This window comes from Thermobia domestica, chromosome 13 (assembly GCF_964235325.1).
Source record: "Thermobia domestica chromosome 13, izTheDome1.hap1.1, whole genome shotgun sequence".
Classification (NCBI taxonomy): Eukaryota; Metazoa; Arthropoda; class Insecta; order Zygentoma; family Lepismatidae; genus Thermobia; species Thermobia domestica.
The window spans coordinates 190,583,185-190,602,688 of NC_137466.1; the positions used below are offsets into that span (position 1 = coordinate 190,583,185).

The 19,504-nt window shown below is 36.7% G+C and overlaps 1 protein-coding gene across 3 annotated transcripts in view; it reads right to left on the reverse strand.

Annotated features, from left to right (window-relative positions):
• LOC145668879 (transmembrane protein 198) overlaps positions 1-19,504 on the reverse strand; it is a 335,961-nt gene that overhangs the window by 38,818 nt on the left and 277,639 nt on the right. For all 3 annotated transcript variants that reach the window (XR_014128114.1, XM_081737137.1, XM_081737138.1), the window contains exon 7: positions 4,445-4,555. Coding sequence is in view for 2 of the 3 variants with exons in the window: in XM_081737137.1 (XP_081593263.1) it covers positions 4,445-4,555 (111 nt within the window). In the remaining variant the exon portion in view is untranslated. The remainder of the gene's footprint in view (positions 1-4,444; positions 4,556-19,504) is intronic.

Consider the following 19,504-nt stretch of genomic DNA (forward strand, 5'->3'; position numbering starts at 1 on the left):
TATTATTATTATTATTATATGAAAATGAAACAGACATTATAAACTCAGAAATATAGCTCACTTACTTAGAATTGCCTCTATACAGTCTTCCCAAAAGGAAATGCCTGTGTACTGCACTAGTATACGTAATACTAGGCCTACTTTATTTCAAATATACAACTGAAAACGAAAACTTTTCTCAAATAATAATAATAATAAAAAACATGTTAAAAGAAAAATTAAAATCCAAATGAAACATATACTGTTAACTTTATGATAATGAACTTGTCAACAGATCTATTTGGGTTACTGTGTCTCCGTGACATTTCTCTCTTACTCTTTTCATTCTTCGTTTTGACAAAAAAGAAGAAGAAGAAGACGGAATATTCATCCATCGTCATTCTTATTTTCTATGGCACCTTGCCATACACATGTTTGCTCAGCTAAAAAAACAGTTTTTTTCTTTCTTTCGTCTTTCAGGAAAGAAAGCTGTTTTACATTATTCAGAAAACTTTTTTCTTTTCTTTTTTTTTACGATAAAACTAATAAACAGCGAATCTTCAAAGCACATTTTAACACATAAATAATCTGAGAGCAACAAAGAAGAAAAGTATTAGCACAGCAATTGAGAGGGGGAAACAAGTTGTGGTTACTTTCCAATCTACTTGAAGTAATAATGTGTTTCTTAAAAACACAATGCATTTATCATGTTTGTTTTGGGAACAGTGCTTCACGGGGACACCTAGCCAAAAAGAAAGAAAAAAATCAGGAGAACTAATGCAAGCTCACTATATCTTTATATAATTATTGGACATAATTAGTGGCGGCGATTGGACGTTAAAAATTGGGGCGGGGGCAAGACATGATCTGAATATTTGCAGAGGCGTATCCAGGACGGACCTCTCGGGGGGGGGACGGTGGGTTGTAATACTGCTACTTAGAACTACTTTTCCAAACTCTGGAATGGACTTTATTTATATATAAAATAAGAAAGTTTCGTCTTCTGGGGGAGGGGGGAGATTGCCCCAATCGCCCCCCTGGATCCGCCTCTGAATATTTGTATATCAATGTTAGTTTTCCTGGCTGTTTCTAAACATTTTGTTTGACGAATGGTTGTATAACTAATAGGATACTACCTTTTTCAGTAAAAATAACGTAGTATTGTATTTCATATTTTATTAAGTAAATTGACAAGAGCAACGCAAGTAGGTACTAGCCCTTTGTACTCTTAAATAACGAAAGTGTAAGAAGAGATTTGATTCCTTGCTCATTAACATCTTAAAATTCTGTCTGGAAAATTGTGTGATCAGATTATTTAATAACAAATTTGCAAAACAAGTAAATAGCAAGAATAATATTAATTATAATAATGAATAATGAGGCTTGTTTTGTAGAAGTTATATTGAAACTGGGCAACTTGTATTAATGGACAACTTGTATTTTTAATTCCACACATGCCATTAAATGTATGTTATTACTCTTAGAAAATGAAAGACGGTAAATACTACAAGCATATGCTACAGCATTTAAAAAGAAATACGCAATTGCAATATTAATTACTTTGAATTGCAATTAAAACACAATTCCTGTAGCTTCTTTACTCCACGGGAAGACAAATAACCAATACGCACTCACGCAACGGCAAATACGAATTATATGGCACCATTTTCTTCTGTGAAACAGTAATACACACAAAAACTTTACATTTCCAAATGAAACTATATACATTACGGGGTCACTTAAAAAAAATGGGGGGCAACAGTTCCCTCTTGCCCCCTAATCGCCGCCCCTGGACATAATTTACCAGGGATGAGACCGTTTTGGAGACCGTTATCAATGTTCTTCCCTGTCTATGGTCCTGGTACTTCATGTCAGAGATCAGTGGCGAAGCAAATTTTAATTTCTTGGGGCAGGGACAAAATAAGGGGCAGAGAAATTTTTAAGGAGTAGCTATCCCCTTTGGTATAACGACAAGTCTAGTTTTATAATACGTGACCTATAATACAGTATAATATGTTTGGGGGGGAGTAGATCTAGCTACCGGAGGCGCTCCACTTTGCCCCTCCCTCTCTGGCGTTGAACTGCCAGAAGTGACGGCCATTTTGTAATTGGGACTTACTCGGGCCCTGGATCACTATCCTCAAAGGGTTTTCTTGCGCTTATTAATCCCAATTAGGGTCACACTAACAGGCTGTTTTCCAGAAAATTCTTTCAGGAGGAGGAAGGGTGATATAAACGTACGGGAGCCGCACTGAGACACTATTTTCTAAAGGACTTCTCTACAATAGGGCGACATGTAATTCCAATTTAATTTAGATTTTCCGGGGATGCGGTTGGTTGACACCAGGAGTGCCAGTCTCGGGAGAAGGTAGTCTATGCCTGGAAGAAACATTACACGCTAGCTCAACTTTGTATTCCCTCGAGTTCAGGCTTCCTATCCTTAACTAGGTTCACGCTAGCTCAACTTTGTATTCCGTCGAGCTCAGGCTTCCTATTCTTAACTAGGTTCACGCTAGCTCAACTTTGTATTCCGTCGAGCTCAGGCTTCCTATTCTTAACTAGGTTCACGTTAGCTCGATCTCGTGCTAGCTAACTTCATCGGGCTCGCTCTTGCTATCTTGAACAGCTCTCGCGCTCACACGTGTTAGCATGAGTATTGACCAACGACTGATTTTAAGTGGTGACAACTACTTTTCAACGGTGTAACTACGCTGATGATGTCCGCAATAGTTTTCAACCAATTAATTTTCATCGGAAAAGCGACCAAATTGGCAATCACTTTTGAACTTAACTACCAAAAATAAACGTTAGTCATATGGTGAATATTGGTTGGTTGAAATTAACGCCATTAGTAACCATTAATTATAGCTGAATTAAAAGTGAAAATTCGACGGTTGAAACCAACGGCTTTGACTAAAAATGCTTGTGCCCCAAAGCTCTTTCACGCTCGAAGTTTCTCGTCTCGTCTCCGAAACGAGACCAGAAACACTTTTTAAAATTCGAGACGAGACGAGAAATTTCACAAGTCTCGTGTGCAACATTACTTCACCCATATCCTTATTTGAAACACTGTTATATGATTTATAGTATAAAAACTATCAACTGATAAAATGGTTGTGTGAACGCAATGAAGAGCATTTATCAACATCTAAAGATACGTGTATACTCCAAAAATAAATATGGTTTAAATGTTGTTATATCACACTCTTAGTAGATCTTTCGTGACGCAGAAGAATTTTGATTTACTTCAATAATTGAGCTCTAGTCATGTGAGTATCAGAGATATCTACAGTATAATTGGGTCTCACTCGGGCTCACGTGGAGTCAGGCTCGCTATCCTCAATGGGGCTCGCTATCCTCAAAGAGGCATGTATTTTTAATCACGCTCGACTCTAGCCATAGGAGCTAAATACACGGCTCTGGTTGGTTGAAGTTATCCGTTTTTCGCCACGTAGCATACATATAGTATAAATTAAATGCCAACTACTGTCGGTCCTAGTGGCCAAGCTTGCTAGCGCACGAGCTAGTAAAGAGAATCGTTTTTGGCGTGGGTTCAAACCCGGCCCAAGGAAAAGGTTGTTTTAAATTTTAATAACACTTTTATCATTAAAATAAGATGAAAATAATATTCATTTGTCCTTGTACGTAATATATAATGCATAAAAAGTGATTTACTTACGATACGGAACATAGTTGAGCGAGATAAGGGGGTTAGAAGCCCCACAGAGCTCGTTTTGTTTCACCTTGATCCCCATAATAATATCACGTCACATTCGGGTGGTACAATTTCGATGAAAATCTACCCTCACTCGCTTCCTTGTGACCAACTTAACACAGTTGGCTAGGGTAACGCGTGAAAAGAAAATATGCGGCCGAGAGCCTAGGCTCTCTCCAGTTTTTGAGTGACACAAATAATTAAAGCTATTACTGTATTCAGATCTATATATTTTTGAAAGTGTATAGTAAACTCATGATATATGCACCATATTCTGAGGTCTCCCCCGCTCTGAGTTTTTACCTTGTAGATCCGCCTCTGGCTCGAGCACGCTCGGATTTGGGCTCTGGGTCGCTATTCACTTATAGGGCTATTGTTCACATGGGCTCGCTTGGACATCCCTGCTTTATACACAGTCTTGGAAGCCGGTTATTTTCGTTTCACAAGAAATGTTTGAAGGAAGCAATTACCGTATTTTTTTCTTTTATTACTGTAGCATTCAGGTAAAATCAGAAAATATCTTGCAATGCAACCTAAATGCACTTTTTAAAAAAAATATTATTTCCTTTACATTTCTCATCCATACTTTCACATTTCATTTATTTTTTATAGCTAGGTTATATATCAAGCTCAAATGATGGCTTTGATAACAACGAACAATAACCAAAGTGCAAAGATGAATTTGCAATCAAAATACTTATTGCAATGAAAAGAAAGAAAAAAAAGAGAAGAGGTTTGTGTGATACTAACCTACATTACCGTATGCTGGAAGTAGATTCTCTTGCAAACAGATCACGTAAACAATGATAGAGCCAAAGATGAAGCCAGTCAGGAACATGACTGCTTTGAAACAACGATAACCTGCAAGAAGAAAGAAAAATAAAGATCAAAATGAATGTAAATCTATAATAATAATTAAAGAAAATAATCAGCCACTTAAGAGTATGATTACTTCACGACGTGGTTCTAAAACAACTAGGCCAATGTCGCATCTTGACCAAAAAAAAAAACCGGTTGCATTAACTATAGTTACTCTGAACTCTTGGATATAAACCAGAGTAAAGGTTTGGATTCTACTTTCTCTAAGTAATAGGTTTCATCTCATATAGTTTGGTTGAAGTTGCAAGGGACATTGAACTGCAAATAATGAATCAAATATTCCTAGGTGCAAATAGAGATTTCAATTTGAATTTTAAACAAGGTATTTAGGTTAGAATCCACAGATAGGAAAAATGAAGTCGAAAGCCACGATCACTGTTTGCCATTTTTCTATGTTTCTGCCGATGAAATGAATACATATGTTGGCAAGCATGTTATAAAATTTGTATGATTACATATAAAATTACGTATAATATTGTGAAAAGATGAAAAATCACCAACGAGCTAAACAAAATATGCTTGAGGGTGAATTCTGATGTGTAATTTCGAGAAAATTGAGAACTTCAAAGTATTGTCTTTGGCTAGCAATGCACCTATCTCAAAGTTGAATCTATGACTGGAAGCATTTTTGGAAGGCTTCTTTCGGAAGGGCGTTCAGCTGCTTTATCGTAGCCCTCTAAATGTCAGGAATGGTGTCAAAACGTTTTATTTTAAGCACGGTTTTAATGTTTGGGAAGAGTCAGAAGTCTCAAGATGCTACAGTATATCTGGAAAGCACAATGAGTGTGGATAGACATCGGCTAAAAACTCGCGGAGCAAAACCAAAGTGTCGCACGAGAGTTTTCGTGGCAAAGAAGGAATCCATTTGCCTCTTTAACAAGACGTTAAAATATTTTTCAGGGACCCATACGAGATGTTTAGTTCTTTGGAAAGTTCTCGAATAGTCATTCGCCTGTTTGAACAAATCATTTGTTCCACTTTTTGTACGTTTTCATCTGTTTCTGACGTCGAAGGACGTCTCGATCATTGTTCGTATTTTGACTCTCATACCACTTGTAAATAGTCTTGAATGCCATAGCTTCATCGCCATACACTGATTTTGACATTTCGTGAGCTTCTTTGGCCCCTCTTTTTCAGCTTAGAACAAATCTTAATGTTGGCTTGCGACAGACACTCTTCCCACGTCCTCACTCTTCTGCTTCTGGAAGTTAACTAACAGTGATTGTACTAAACTCGTTCAAACTCGACAGTGATTGTACAAACTCGTTCAAACTCGTTCAAACTCGACAGTGATTGTACTAAACTCATTCAAACTCGACAGTGATTGTACTAAATTAGTTCAAACTCGACAGTGATTGTACTAAAGTTTATTTAGGCTACCTGACTTACTAGTTGAAATGGGTACAACATTGATAGATGGCACTGTGAAACTACATTCATCGTACTTTTTGATCACACCTTGTAAGTAGCAATTATACAGGGTGGCCCAAAAGTAGGTATACAGTCCCGTACTGATCAACTCATTGCTTTTTATATCATTTCTTATTGTTATCCATTAGGTAGACTTACCTTTCCTTATTATTTGTTTTTAATGTCATTTTACTTACAACGTAAGCTCGGATCAGCCGAAGCAAATAAACCTATAAGCTAGAATGTTATACTTGATAAATGCAAGGGTGTATACATACTTTTGGGCCACCCTGTATGTATTGCTATTTGTGTTCTCCTAATGGTGGCACGCCTAATCCTAAAAATGTGGCACCTACTACTTGTAAAATGCAGCACACGGAAACTTAATTTCCCATCCATCATGTCTCTTTCTTAACTACTTTTTGTTGTATAATTTGTTTCACTCTTATAAGTCCTCCAATATTCGAAAAAGAACAGAAACAATCAAATTATAAAATTGATGTTCAACTACTTATCCTTCTGGATCAAATTTCTTTTCTATTCGCTTTTCATCTGTTTCCTATATATACACTTTTTTATAAAATAGTTCTATTATATTTTCTTAGTCCATTTCCTAATTTTTCCTTTATTATTTATTCATTCAGTTTTTTTCAATGTCTCTTTATTTGAAGAAAAAGATTCGCTGAAGAAAAAAACTAATTCTCTTTATCTTTTGCTTGACTCTTCCAATAATTCTTTAACCCTAACGAAATCCTCACTCTTCCAGCAAAGAGGTCGGGTGGAAGAAAAGGGAAGCTGCTTCTTCTCGACCCCTCTTTGTTCTTCCTAGAATTTCACCCAATTCCTGTTATTGATGTTTACTTTCTCTCTCTCTTTTACCTTTATCTTCACGAATTGCTTTCATCTACATTTCCTTTCCTTCTAATGTTTACATCCTCTTCAAATTTATCATATCTACTTTTCCTTTCTTTTCATTTCGTTTGCACAATCTACTCTTACTACAATAGACTTCCATCTTTCCTTGGCACGAGATCTCCAAGATAAAACGAAAATAATAATAAAAAAATCTAACAAGATGGAGAGAGAAAATTATTTTCGATAAATTCAAAATTAAAGTATTGAACCAGAGAGATAATGTTATAAAGTTCTTATTTGTGTTTTTGTGTCTTAGTTTTATACGCGACAGGTTCATTCGTCCAGGGGTGTCCCAAGAAATTTTTGTTGGGAGGGTTTCAATACTACAAGACACTATATCTATGTATAACAGAACCGGTGTTATTTTGCATCGAAAAAATAATATAATTAATTGTTAAGTACTGCAATCTATATTCTCAGAAACAATGATAGAACTAGATTGTTTTTATAAGAAAAGAGAAAGTACAGATGAAGTGTGAGGTTAAACCTTAAGGCTACATCAATCACTTCTCTGCTAAACAAAGTATAATAAAATCTTTGAAAATGAAGTCTTTGAGTTTAACATTCCACGATTATGCTGTTAGGTTAAGGGAGACGATAATTAAAGCAAGGAAAATGAAATGAAATCTTTGAATTTTACGTCCCACGGTTATGCCGGTTAGGCTAAAGGAGACGGTGATGATGAGTGAAATGGTGGAATGAAGAAAGTGGGAGGAAACGGGAGAACCCCGAGAAAACCCACGCACACGGTGTTTGTCCACCACAAAGTTCACTTGGTGGGGGCTGGGATCGAATCCGGGACCCCAAGCACCAGAGGTGAACGCTTTACCACTGAGCCACCGCGGCCCCCAAAATTAAAGCAAGGGAACGATAATGAAAGAATTGCTGGAATGAGAATGTGGGAGGAAACGGGCGTACCCCGAGAAAACCCACGTGTACGATGTTGTTCACCACAAACTTACTTGACCGGGGACACCATGCACCAGAGGTAATCTCTCTATCACTGAGCTACCGTGCTCCTTAAACAAAGTATATAGGTTTATTAAGAGAGTGTACAAGTATATGCAGGGCCGGCGTTAGAAGTTTTGCCGCCCTGGGCGGTACTTTCACATGCCGCCCCTTTATTATTTTCTTTCTCAAATTTTGCTGCCCCTGTATTATTTTCTTTTTCAAATTTTGCTGCCTATTAGATTTGCCGCCCTGGGTAGTGGCACGGCTCGACCTGCCCCCTTGCGCCGGCCCTGAGTATATGTCGAGTTACAAGTGGAGGGTCCGGACTAGATGGACTCCCCGCGTGGGTGCGCCCCTGCACCCGTCCTTGATCAATGGTTTCCAAGTTGCATGTCGTGGATTTGAGCGGCAGGGTCTTTTGCGGCCAGTCATTTGCGACTGTAGAGATGTTTTTGCGACTGTAGAGAAAATTTATACCCTATCATTAACAACGTTGAATACCTACGCCATCTTTATTTTTTTTAGCCCATTGATGTATATGAGGAATTATTTCTTCTGTTTTTTTTAAATGAACTAGAATTTTAATTATTATTTTATTCACTTCGTCTTCAGGTCTAGTTAAAAATGTATTCGCATTAAACATATGTTATATTTCATATTATTTAAAATAAATTTGATTATTATATAAAACAAATGTAATTTTCTACAAAGTAAGGAACACTTAAATGAATTTGAAGAAATCAGTGAATTCAAAGAACTAAAATTCCAGTCTTAAAAAAAAAAAAAAGAAAAGAAAATCCCCACAAAAGTCAATGGGCTTAAAGGACAAAGACAGCGTAGATATTCCACACCGTTAACTAAATTTTTATGGTGTATTAATGAACTTCCTTGCAAAATTTGAAGAAAATTATAAAATAATTATATCAGCATTAGACATATGCATGTGTTCAATGCGTATTTTCCTATTCTAGTATTCTATAGAAAATGTTTCACTGCTATATACGACAGAATGTGCTTCTCCTCCATGTTAAAAATTTACAGTTTTTCTCCTCAATACTTACTTATACGGCTCTTAACATGGATGTGAATTTACTTAAAAGAGCACTAAATCTTAAGTGCAAATTCAGTTTTTGTTGTATATATTGATAGAACCGATATCAACACCATGTTTTTAAATACGAAGCGTCATTTACAATCTGTTTTCACCGCTCATAGCATATAACCAATTTAGCTTAAAGCTCTGTTAGATAATAATCACCCAACTACATTTTCTTTTAGAAACACATCAGCAATCACAGTACTCGTGCTCATATCAGACAGATAATTACAAAGTAAATATAACGAGGCAAAGTGGGGCGTGAGGGGGATACCAATATAATAAAGCAAAGCAAGCGATAAGCTCGTATAATCACCCCATAGACACACCCCTATCAAATCAGGTTTTGCTCGTAAATTGGGGCGATGACGCGTAGAGACGCATCTCATCGGCTCTGTTCTGTTCTGTTGTTTAGTTTTGCAAGCAATCAATAACGTCGTACGTATGTATGCTCCATATTTGTGTTCGTGTGTGTGTGTGTGTCGCCTGTCTGGAAGAACGCATAGACTACTATGGATGCTTATCATGCTAACAAAATTGCAACATTAAGCAGCTAAGCCTCTATTTAACAGGAAATTAAACTTGCGTGTAGGATCACTTTTAAGGATGATAGACCATGATAGAAGCAAGGAAAGCTATTATATAATAGAAGATGCTTCTGGTTTGGAGTTTACTTAGCGAGGAATTTATTCTCAAAAAGTTTTACTGGCGACAGAGTTTCACGTTTCCAAGGAATTAAATACCGTCACTGTTTTCTAAGAGAATACCGAGGGGTGAGTGACACCAAGGGCGCTGATTTCTCTGTAAGTTTGGTGGGGGGGTCCCATTCAGATGCAGAAGGCATATATTAGGATTTTAAGACAAATTGTATTCAAATTATGTCAAATAGTGTATTTTCAATAATAAAATGAGGGGCTCACATGAGCTTTGGGGGGGGGGGGCGGCCCCCAGGATCGGCGACCTTGGGTGGCAGATAATTGTAGAAGAGCTATTTCAATAATCTAATAATCACATTGGCGTAGCAACTGTATTCTAAAAATTTCAAAATTAAAGGTTGATTTGATCTGGTTTGACTTAATTTGATTGGCTTGGATGTAGTGTTTTTGTTCACCACCCATTCTATATGAAACTTGGACCTACAGTACCACAGTGAAGCTTTCAAATGTCAAAGCTCTCTGGAATCTAACCTCGAGCTCGTGGACGAAAAGCGTGTGCTAGCCATTTGACCAGTAGTTCTCAACCGATGTGTCGCGACACACTGGTGTGTCACACAGTCCCCTAAGGTGTGTCGCGAAATTTTAGAATTTAAAGACAATGAAGAATTTAATAATAATTAGTTAAAATCGAGACAGACTGTACCAGTCAACATCTCCAGCGGTAACAATCATGCTCAGTGCTATATGGAATCATTATAAAAAACTAATTGGTTTCACTATTATTATTATTATTATTATTATTATTATTATTATTATTATTATTATTATTATTATTATTATTAAAAATATCAAACAAGTTGTTAGTCGCGATGTCCTGGACGTTCAGTAAAGTGTATCGTCAGTCAAAAAGGTTGAGAACCATTGCTCTAGAGTCAGGAGGGCTCGACAGATTTGTCTGCTGCTCTAGAGTCAGGACGGCTCGACAGATTTGTCTATTGCTCTAGAGTCAGGAGGGCTCGACAGATTTGTCTATTGCTATAGAGACAGGAGGGCTCGACAGATTTGTCTATTGCTATAGAGACAGGAGGGCTCGACAGATTTGTCTGTTGCTCTAGAGTCAGGAGGGCTCGACAGATTTGTCTGCTGCTCTAGAGTCAGGAGGGCTCGACAGATTTGTATTAAAGTCCTTTTTTCGGCAGTAGCCAGCAGCTATAAAGAACGAAATCTACAGTTTGAACTGGATTTGAACTACTATAGCACGTTCAATGTTCTCTTACCGGGAATCGAACTCAGAATCTCGTGTACCAAGACATTCATTCTAACTACTATTCTAGGGAGAGGACAGAATAAAAGATGCGGGGATACAGTGGCTCAGTAATGGACTGCAAATCTTTCATGGAAAGAATTTCAAATTCGAACCCAGACTTCGTGAATTTGTGGTAAAGGGCATTGTAGTGTTGGGTTTTCACAAGGATCTCCAATCAATATAAGAACTGGATGCTTTATGACGTCACAATCTGCTTCTTCCATTCCCAGTGAAGCAGACCAGCCATATATACAGGGTCACTATATTACTCGCGCCGAGTCGTGAAGCTTGGGCTCTAAACCAATCATAGAAATATTTTACTTGAGCTCCGATGCATCGGAAAACTTCGGTACAATTCGTGGAGCCGCTTCCCGAGCCCACACTTGGGGAAACGTCAAACAGCTGAAATTCGCCAACAATGTTGCCAAACTTTTAAGACAGTAAATGAATATTTAAAAAAAAAAATTAAAATTACCAATAATAACAACCCACAACACTAACCAGTGTAATAATTATTCTAAAATGGTAACAATAACACGAATAGTAACAACGAAAATATAACGCAATAAAAAAAACAATTAACAAAACGGAATTTGGTGCCAATCCGACAACACTGTACTCTCGGGAGATGTTTTCCGTGTAGCGCGAGAGAAGACACTGATTGATAAAATCTGATGGGTGGGGGTTGACGAATGGAACACACCCTCGCATTCTATTGGGTAGTGAAATGGATAGATCTAGGCCAAGCTTCACGAGTCGGCGCGAATACTACAACAACGTTCGGGAGGTGATTCCTGACTCCAAGATAATTTTTTAAAAGTTCATACGGATTTATGAGGAAAACTGCCTAATTCCACAGCTAGGGCTGTCCAAAAGCGCGGAAAGCTACATTGCAACACGTGTTATTTCGAATATGAGCGATCGTAGAATGGCGGTCCACATCAGCACAAAGGATGTCATACATATGCCATCCAAAAATGCATATTTCAGCAATGTGCAATGTGTGCACAAGGAATTCCCTACAGGGCATAATTCCCAGACAGCGTTTGAATGCATTACGGTGATTCGGATTCCATTATTAAAAATTAGGTCCACGTCTCGTACAGCCTCGGTACTGAAAAATGGACGAAAAATTTCAATAAATAAACAAATAACAAATGCTTCAACCAATTTTCTTTCGAACCTCATCCTAAAATTCCAGTGACACATGCAAGGTCTTGAACCACCTTTTGAATCATCAATCCTGCTGCTGTGAAACTGAACGAGTAGAGTGAAGTATGTTCGACATTTACGTATAAAGGTCCTAACGAACTTTTATAATAAAATAAATCTATAGCTATAGCTATATATTACTAATTACTGAAAGTTATTGATTTTGTACCTCTTGAACCACCCGACCGATCTCAATCAAATTTTCAATATAGATAAGGTTTGAGCCTAGGATGGTTTTCATTTTGACGGTGCAACTTGAGGGAGGAGGTGGAGGAAATGTTTTTAAAAATGATCGAAAATGACCGATATTAGTGTCGAATCCATAGTTTACGGAGTCGCTGAGATAAACAGTGATACTTCCGATGCCGTAAAAAAATGGAAATCCTCCCCCATTGTCCTTTATGTTCAAAATGAAACGTATTCTCCCCATGAGAAGAACGGGCAATCTGCTAATAAATAAATAAATAAATAAATAAATAAATAAATAAATAAATAAATAAAATCAGACCAAAGATCGATTCAATACAAATTTACAAGAAAAATGAAAAACAACATTGGCACTGTTATAGCCCTGTACGTGGATGTGAAAGTTGTAAAAAAAAAAAAAATGCTGTTTGTTTTGTTGTTGGAATTAGTTGTGTATCACGAAAAGTGATAACGCGTTTTCCAATCTTGTTCCGATTACCAAGAGAGAGAGAGAGAGAGAGAGAAAGTTTCCGTCTTGTTGATCGGATAGCTGTTTCTTTTTCTTTTTTTCTGCGTCAAGGCAATTAAGAAGACAACTTTCCTTTTCCAATTGGCTTCCAAATGACACCGGGTTTAATTACCTGTCAACCATCTGTACTTACCGAACTGTAATTTAGTCCCCCCGGTGCGTTCACTACCACTTTCATCTCAACAAAACAAAGAAGCTTGCGAAGAAGGAAGAAAAAAGTATCGGCACTGCTCCTGATTAGATGGGCATTAAATATGCGTTAGGTTTTTGGAATAGCGTGCTGCTGGTTAGTTACAGTTTAGGAAGCAGGCACGGCTCCAAGTTCTATTTTATCCCATTTTCGTCTCTTTCTATTTTTTTTCTTTTTTTCTTAATGCAGACGATTACTATTGTTGTTGATCACTTTTCTACGAAATTTTAACAAGTTTTATGTAACGAAGACATAATATTAGGGCGCTGAACACGGAAATTACAATGAAAAAGTAAGGTTAGTTATTATTTTGAAGTTACAGAGAGAAAAGAAGAAAATATGTGGATATGACAAAATGTATGAGAATTTGTGAATATATTGACGGGTTTCAGGATGAAAATCGCAAAGATTGCTGCATTTTGAAAAATGAAATGAAATCTTTGAGTTTTACGTCCCACGGTTATGCCGGTTAGACTAAAGGAGACGGTGATGATGAGTAATGAATGAAATGGTGGAATGAAGAAAGTGGGAGGAAACGGGAGAACCCCAAGGAAACCCACGCACACGGTGTTTGTCCGCCACAAAGTTCACTTGGCGGGGGTTGGAATCGAACCCGGCACTCCAAGCACCAAAGGTGTACGCTCTATCACTGAGTCACCGCGGCCCCTTGCTGCATTTTGTCATACACACACACACACACACACACACATATATATTATATATATATATATATATATATATATATATATATATATATATATATATATATATATATATATATATTAAAATGATAGGTTTATATGTTTGTGGTCAAGAAAAGTTTATATATTTGTGGACGTTTATAATTATGTTTGTGGCCAATTCTTTTGATAATGATATCTCGGAAACCACACGTTTTAGAAAAATGCCGTTTTCACTGATTGATTGCAAATTTTTTGTAGATTGTTCGGTCCTAGTTGAATATTAAAAATAATTGCCATTATTTCTTTATTACTTTTTTCTCAGGGGTACACTGGAAGTATTGAAATTTTAAAAATTAAAGCATCAAATCCTACGAGTTATACACTCCAACACTACATGTTTGTATACGGGGTTAGTATATCTCTCTGGCGTTTATTTCATGGCCAAATGATAATGAAAAACGAAGGATAACCATTTCTCCAGTCTAAGATGATTCTTTATTGTTTGGAGTATTTTCCCAGTGAACACCATTTATCACTGACATTATAATTAATTGTATGTGTAATGTATTTGCTTAGGATTATTACATACTGCATGCAAGAAGAAAGAAAACACTGATCGTACATGAATTAGAAACTCCAACCGGAACTAGGCTCAAATCTTGTAAACGGTGCGATATATTGAAAAAAATAATCGAAAAAATCTCCCCCTTTTGATACCCCATGCTGATTTTTATCAAAACGTCTTTTATTTCTATCTATAAAGGGGCATGTTAAGATGTTAGGAATGACAAGGAGATTCATGCTCATACGTAAACGATGCGCTGTGTAGAGAACGCCGGTTCATCAAGTAGATTTAGAAAACACTTCCTTTTTTTCTTCTTCTGTTTCCGTAAACTTTCCCATATCCCTTCGAGCGGCATAAACTTTGTGAATAAAAACAGTATGAAGAACTTGTATATATGGCTATAAAAAATGTGTAAAATTTGTAAATATCTTGGGAGTTCTATCATGAAAACCGCAAAAATACATTAATTTTCCACTATTCTCATATCCTCCTTCTCCCTCAGCAACTTCACAACAAGACATAGGCCTAATATCGCTGTAATTTGCGTGTTCCGCACTGTAAAATTATTTTAAAATAGCTTCTTATGTCTCGGTTACAAAACCTGTGTCCAACATTGAAACATTTTTTACTTATTATTTGTGGCACAATTTTGTTCCTTAAGGTACTTCAAGGAACATGAATGAATATTGCCGAAAAGATAGTAATTAAACGAATTATTATTATTTTTTTTCTTAGGGAACGAGGAAAGGAACGCTTTTTATTTTGAGAAAAAGGAACGTGAATGGAACAAAGTGCCTTAAGGTTGGTGTAAAGGGACAAGCTTTGTCGATAGATGCTACTACAATCTTCGTATCTCTCTCATGTATTTTTTACCTTTCACGAAAATTCACGATTTCTCTTACAAGTTTCAATCGAGAGACTTCAAATTTCTAGAGAATTAACTTCATACATAACATTGAAGGCAACAATCTGTGCCGATTTTTTATTTAAAATTTTCTTCATTGTTGAAACAGTTATATTGTTAAAGGTTTCGATCCATTTCAACAATCAAGCCATTTCAACAATGAAGAAAATTCTAAATAAAAAATCGGCACGGATTGTTGCCTTCGATAGGTCATGAAGTTTCTTCTCTAAAAATTTGGGGTCTCTAGGTTGAAATGTGTAAGAGAAATCATAAATTTTCGTGAAAGGTAAAAAATACAAGAGAGATATACGAAGACTGTAGTGATATCTATCGGCAAAACTTGTCCCTTTAAACCAGAGCTGTCCAAATGACAGCCCGCGGGCCGCATGCGGCCCACAAAGCTCTCACGATTTATGATTGTTATTACTAATAATATTTTCATTTATATTTATTCATTCTTTTAATGTTTCCACACTTCTTTCTGAATAAGGCATCCATTTAGCGCTTCTGTACAACAAAAAGGCGCGGGCATCCACAGCAGCACTGCAGTGGTAATGTAACTACAGGGAAAATATCGTTGATGAAAGGAACAATTACTTCAATAACCAATACATCTGGTCTAGCTTAGAAAAGGAGACTCTTTCTTCCTCGAACTCTGCCTAGAAGCCATAAGGCGCAAGAAATTCACCACTTCCTTTCACAAACACATAATAATAATAATAATAATAATAATAATAATAATAATAATAATAATAATAATAATAATAATAATAATAATAATAATAATAATTAGTTGCGGCCCTCCACCTTACTAGTAAAGACGGCTATGGCCCTCAGGCTCATTATAATTGGACACCACTGCTTTAAACCAACCTTAAATACAACACACATAATTTGACATTATTGCAGTCACGTAATTGGAAGTATTAATTGACACGAATACTAATTGGTCTGAACATTATTACTCTACTAAATAGCAAATATGAAGATGTAACTGTAAGTTACATATATGTTGTGCTGTGTCAAGTATATTGCTGTAATAACCATTAAAGATAATACATTTAAACTCTTTATTCATGACATAGCTGTTAAAGATAATACATATCAATTCTTTATTGCTGTCATAACTCTAAGTGCAGTCCTACATAATTTAAGTTGAATATGAAGTCACTAATAAACCAGTTGAGAATGCTCCAAGAGCATTGCCAGAACGAACTTACAAGGGACGTATGCGAACCGTGACAGCTAGCTACTTATGAAAATTGGTACTCTGACTAACTGTGGATTGCTAATCATAGTGGTGATAGTCAGTCGGTGCGGAAATGCCTTGTTTACCCGCTACGTATAATACATATACCAACAGTGACAGTTAATCAGTGGTCACCGGTTACTATTTGGTACCAAAATGTTCACCATCCTTTTAGGTATTGATCAATACCAATATGATCTCTGTGTGACTTACGGTTCCCGAGATTTGGCTCCTTAAATCTTCCGAAATCGGAACTATCTTTTCGCCAATATCACGGGAACGGTAAGTCATAGAGAGATGATATTGGTGTTAATCAATACCTAAGAGGATGGTACCGATATTAATTGGTGGTCGCTGGCCAACTGGCCATTGGCCAAACCAGTGGCCAGTTGGACAGTGGCCTTCGGTTACTATTTTGTACCAAAATATTTACTATCCTTTTAGATATTGATCAACACCAATATGATCTCTCTATGATTTACGGTTTCCGAGATATGCCTCCTTAAATCTGGAAGTCGGCCATTTTTTGGCCAATATCTCGGGAACGGTAAGAGTGACGCGAAAAATTTAATCACTTCCTCTGATAGTTTTTGATGCTCTATCGAATGCAGTGTTCAAAATTAAAAAAAAAAAAATCACAAATAACAGACAGACAGACAGACATAGAGAATTCAGTAACGAACTTTTTAAGTTCGTTGATAAATAAACAAAACTACTCTCAGTCGTTAAATTGCAGATTATGAGGCAAAACAGATCATGAGTTCGAGTCCCAGCTATGGCATAGGTGATTTCAATTGTCCCCAATACTTCAGTGCTTGTGTCTCAGTTGAGCAATAAATGTTTTAAGTAAAGACGAATACAAAAATGGACAATTAGAAGTTACAAAATGTAAGAAAGAAAGATTAAAGACAGACAAACGAGAGAGAGAGAGAGAGAGAGAGAGAGAGAGAGAGAGAGAGAGAGAAAACACAAATTGGAACCCCGTCGGTTACTTCAATTCCTTTTTAAAATAGCTCAGTAGTAGAGCGCTCATTTCTGGTGAGGTCCCTGGTTCGATCCCAGGACATGAATCCGTAATTTTTCTGGATTCTCCCGTTTCCTCCCATTTTTCACTTTACCCTTCTCACATTATCATTTATTAATTATTTAGGATAAATGTAAGACTTCAAACTTAAAAATTTATTTGATAATCTTTTACTTTTATCCGTTTTTATAAAAGAATATGAAAATCACCTACTTTATCCTTTCAGGTAAGTTTAAAGGCTCGACAGTCGGCAAAAGATGCCAGCACGTATCTCCTATCTTTCAAATGTATTTTGCACAGAGCGACAATATTCAGTATAACTGAATCAGTTTCAAGAGGTGGATATTCAAATTTTGTTAAAGGACACACTAAATCGACGTCAATTGAATCAATAAGTGAGCAGCTTGTTTCCAAAATCTGCTATTTTTGGAAATTGACGATTTTTAGTTGTGTAGGCTATGTTACTGTGCACATTTTCACCTCTTGAATACAATGGTGAGATTGGTGAGATTATTTTTTTTGGGGGGGGGGCAATTCTCACCATTTGATGCTGAAACTACTTTCTCAAATTCATTATTTAAAAAAAAAACTGTTATTTTTAATGATCTCAAATGTGATTTTTATTTCCATAACATGCTATTTATTTCTGGGACAAAAACCTTCTGTTTTTTTTTATACTAAATGAATGAAAAAACAACCCTAATTTATAAAACCGGCTATTTAAGTTTTAAAGAAAACACTGCCTTCTTAGATTTTTTTAAAAAAAATTACAAAGTGGATATCTTGTGGATTTAAATGAAAATAAAGATTGCATAGTTTGTCCTTTGATGTGTCCCCCTTAAAAAGTTCTATCTGGCCCGCGACATAATTCCCAATCTGACGAATGAAATGAAGAATATGGTTATTTTGAAAGACTTGTGTCAGAAACACACTGAAAACTGAACTTTTAACTTGAGTTCTGGGGATTCAGTGCATCCCAGTTAGAACCAAATTATGAGAAACTCTGATAGGGATTCGTATTATAAGCATTTTGTAAAATGTATATATAAATGATGCTTTTAATCAATTATATTAGTCAGACTGAAATTCTCTCCTTTTGTTTGGCTCTCTCATAAGAAAAGCTCGTAATCCTTGGTCTAAGGAATGAAGATCGCTATATTTGGCGGGACAGGCTCAGCTCGGTAAGAAGTTGTGTTGCACAGATTTGCATACCGGGAACTTCTGAATTGGGTTCACTTCACCGACTATATTTCCGAGTATACCTCAGCTATATCATTTTTCTTTCTTAGTGCACAATAGTTCAATGTAGGCGACAGATACCGCACCGATAGGAAGATCCATGTGGGCAAATTAATAATTGACAATTCCCTAAGTCGACTATAACTTGACAGACCCGAGATGAATAATGAAAAGTGTTTATGGCCCAAGTAGATTTATCCATACTGGTTGAATCATCTTCTGCTCTCTCTTAATATTTCAGATTACTCACAAGGAAAGTACTTGGGCTCGAACGGATGAACACGCACAAAAAAGGAGGGCATGTGTAATGTGACCACTCCGGAAGCAAACAGTGATGTCCGTTTTTCTGCAAGATGGTGTAAACGTCCGCAAGAGCAGGGCAAAGTAGAGCACATGCCATAATTACGGGGCGTTATAAAGTCTGACTCCGGGCCATTTTTCCGGACATGGTTTGGTGGATGGAAAAATCGGCGAACACGTATGTCATTATTTTTAGAAGCACAATTTTGAATGAAAAAAGTTGTGTACCAGGGTCCCCTGGAGGATCCCAGGCGGGGTCCAACCAAAATTTTCAAATGTTAAGGGTGGTCAAGTAGTAGATCGCTGAAAAGGAATTGTAAAAGAAAAAAAAAATGCAACAAGTCCCAATTCTGTATGCGCACCCTATGCAAAATGGTGGTCACGGACTTTCATGACAACTGTGTTGACATTTTGACTGCCTACCAAGGGTGCCAATTTCCTGTAACTTTCGGGGGTTCATCAGATGCAGAAGGCATATATAAGGATTTAAAGCAAGTTAAATTCAAATTATGCCAA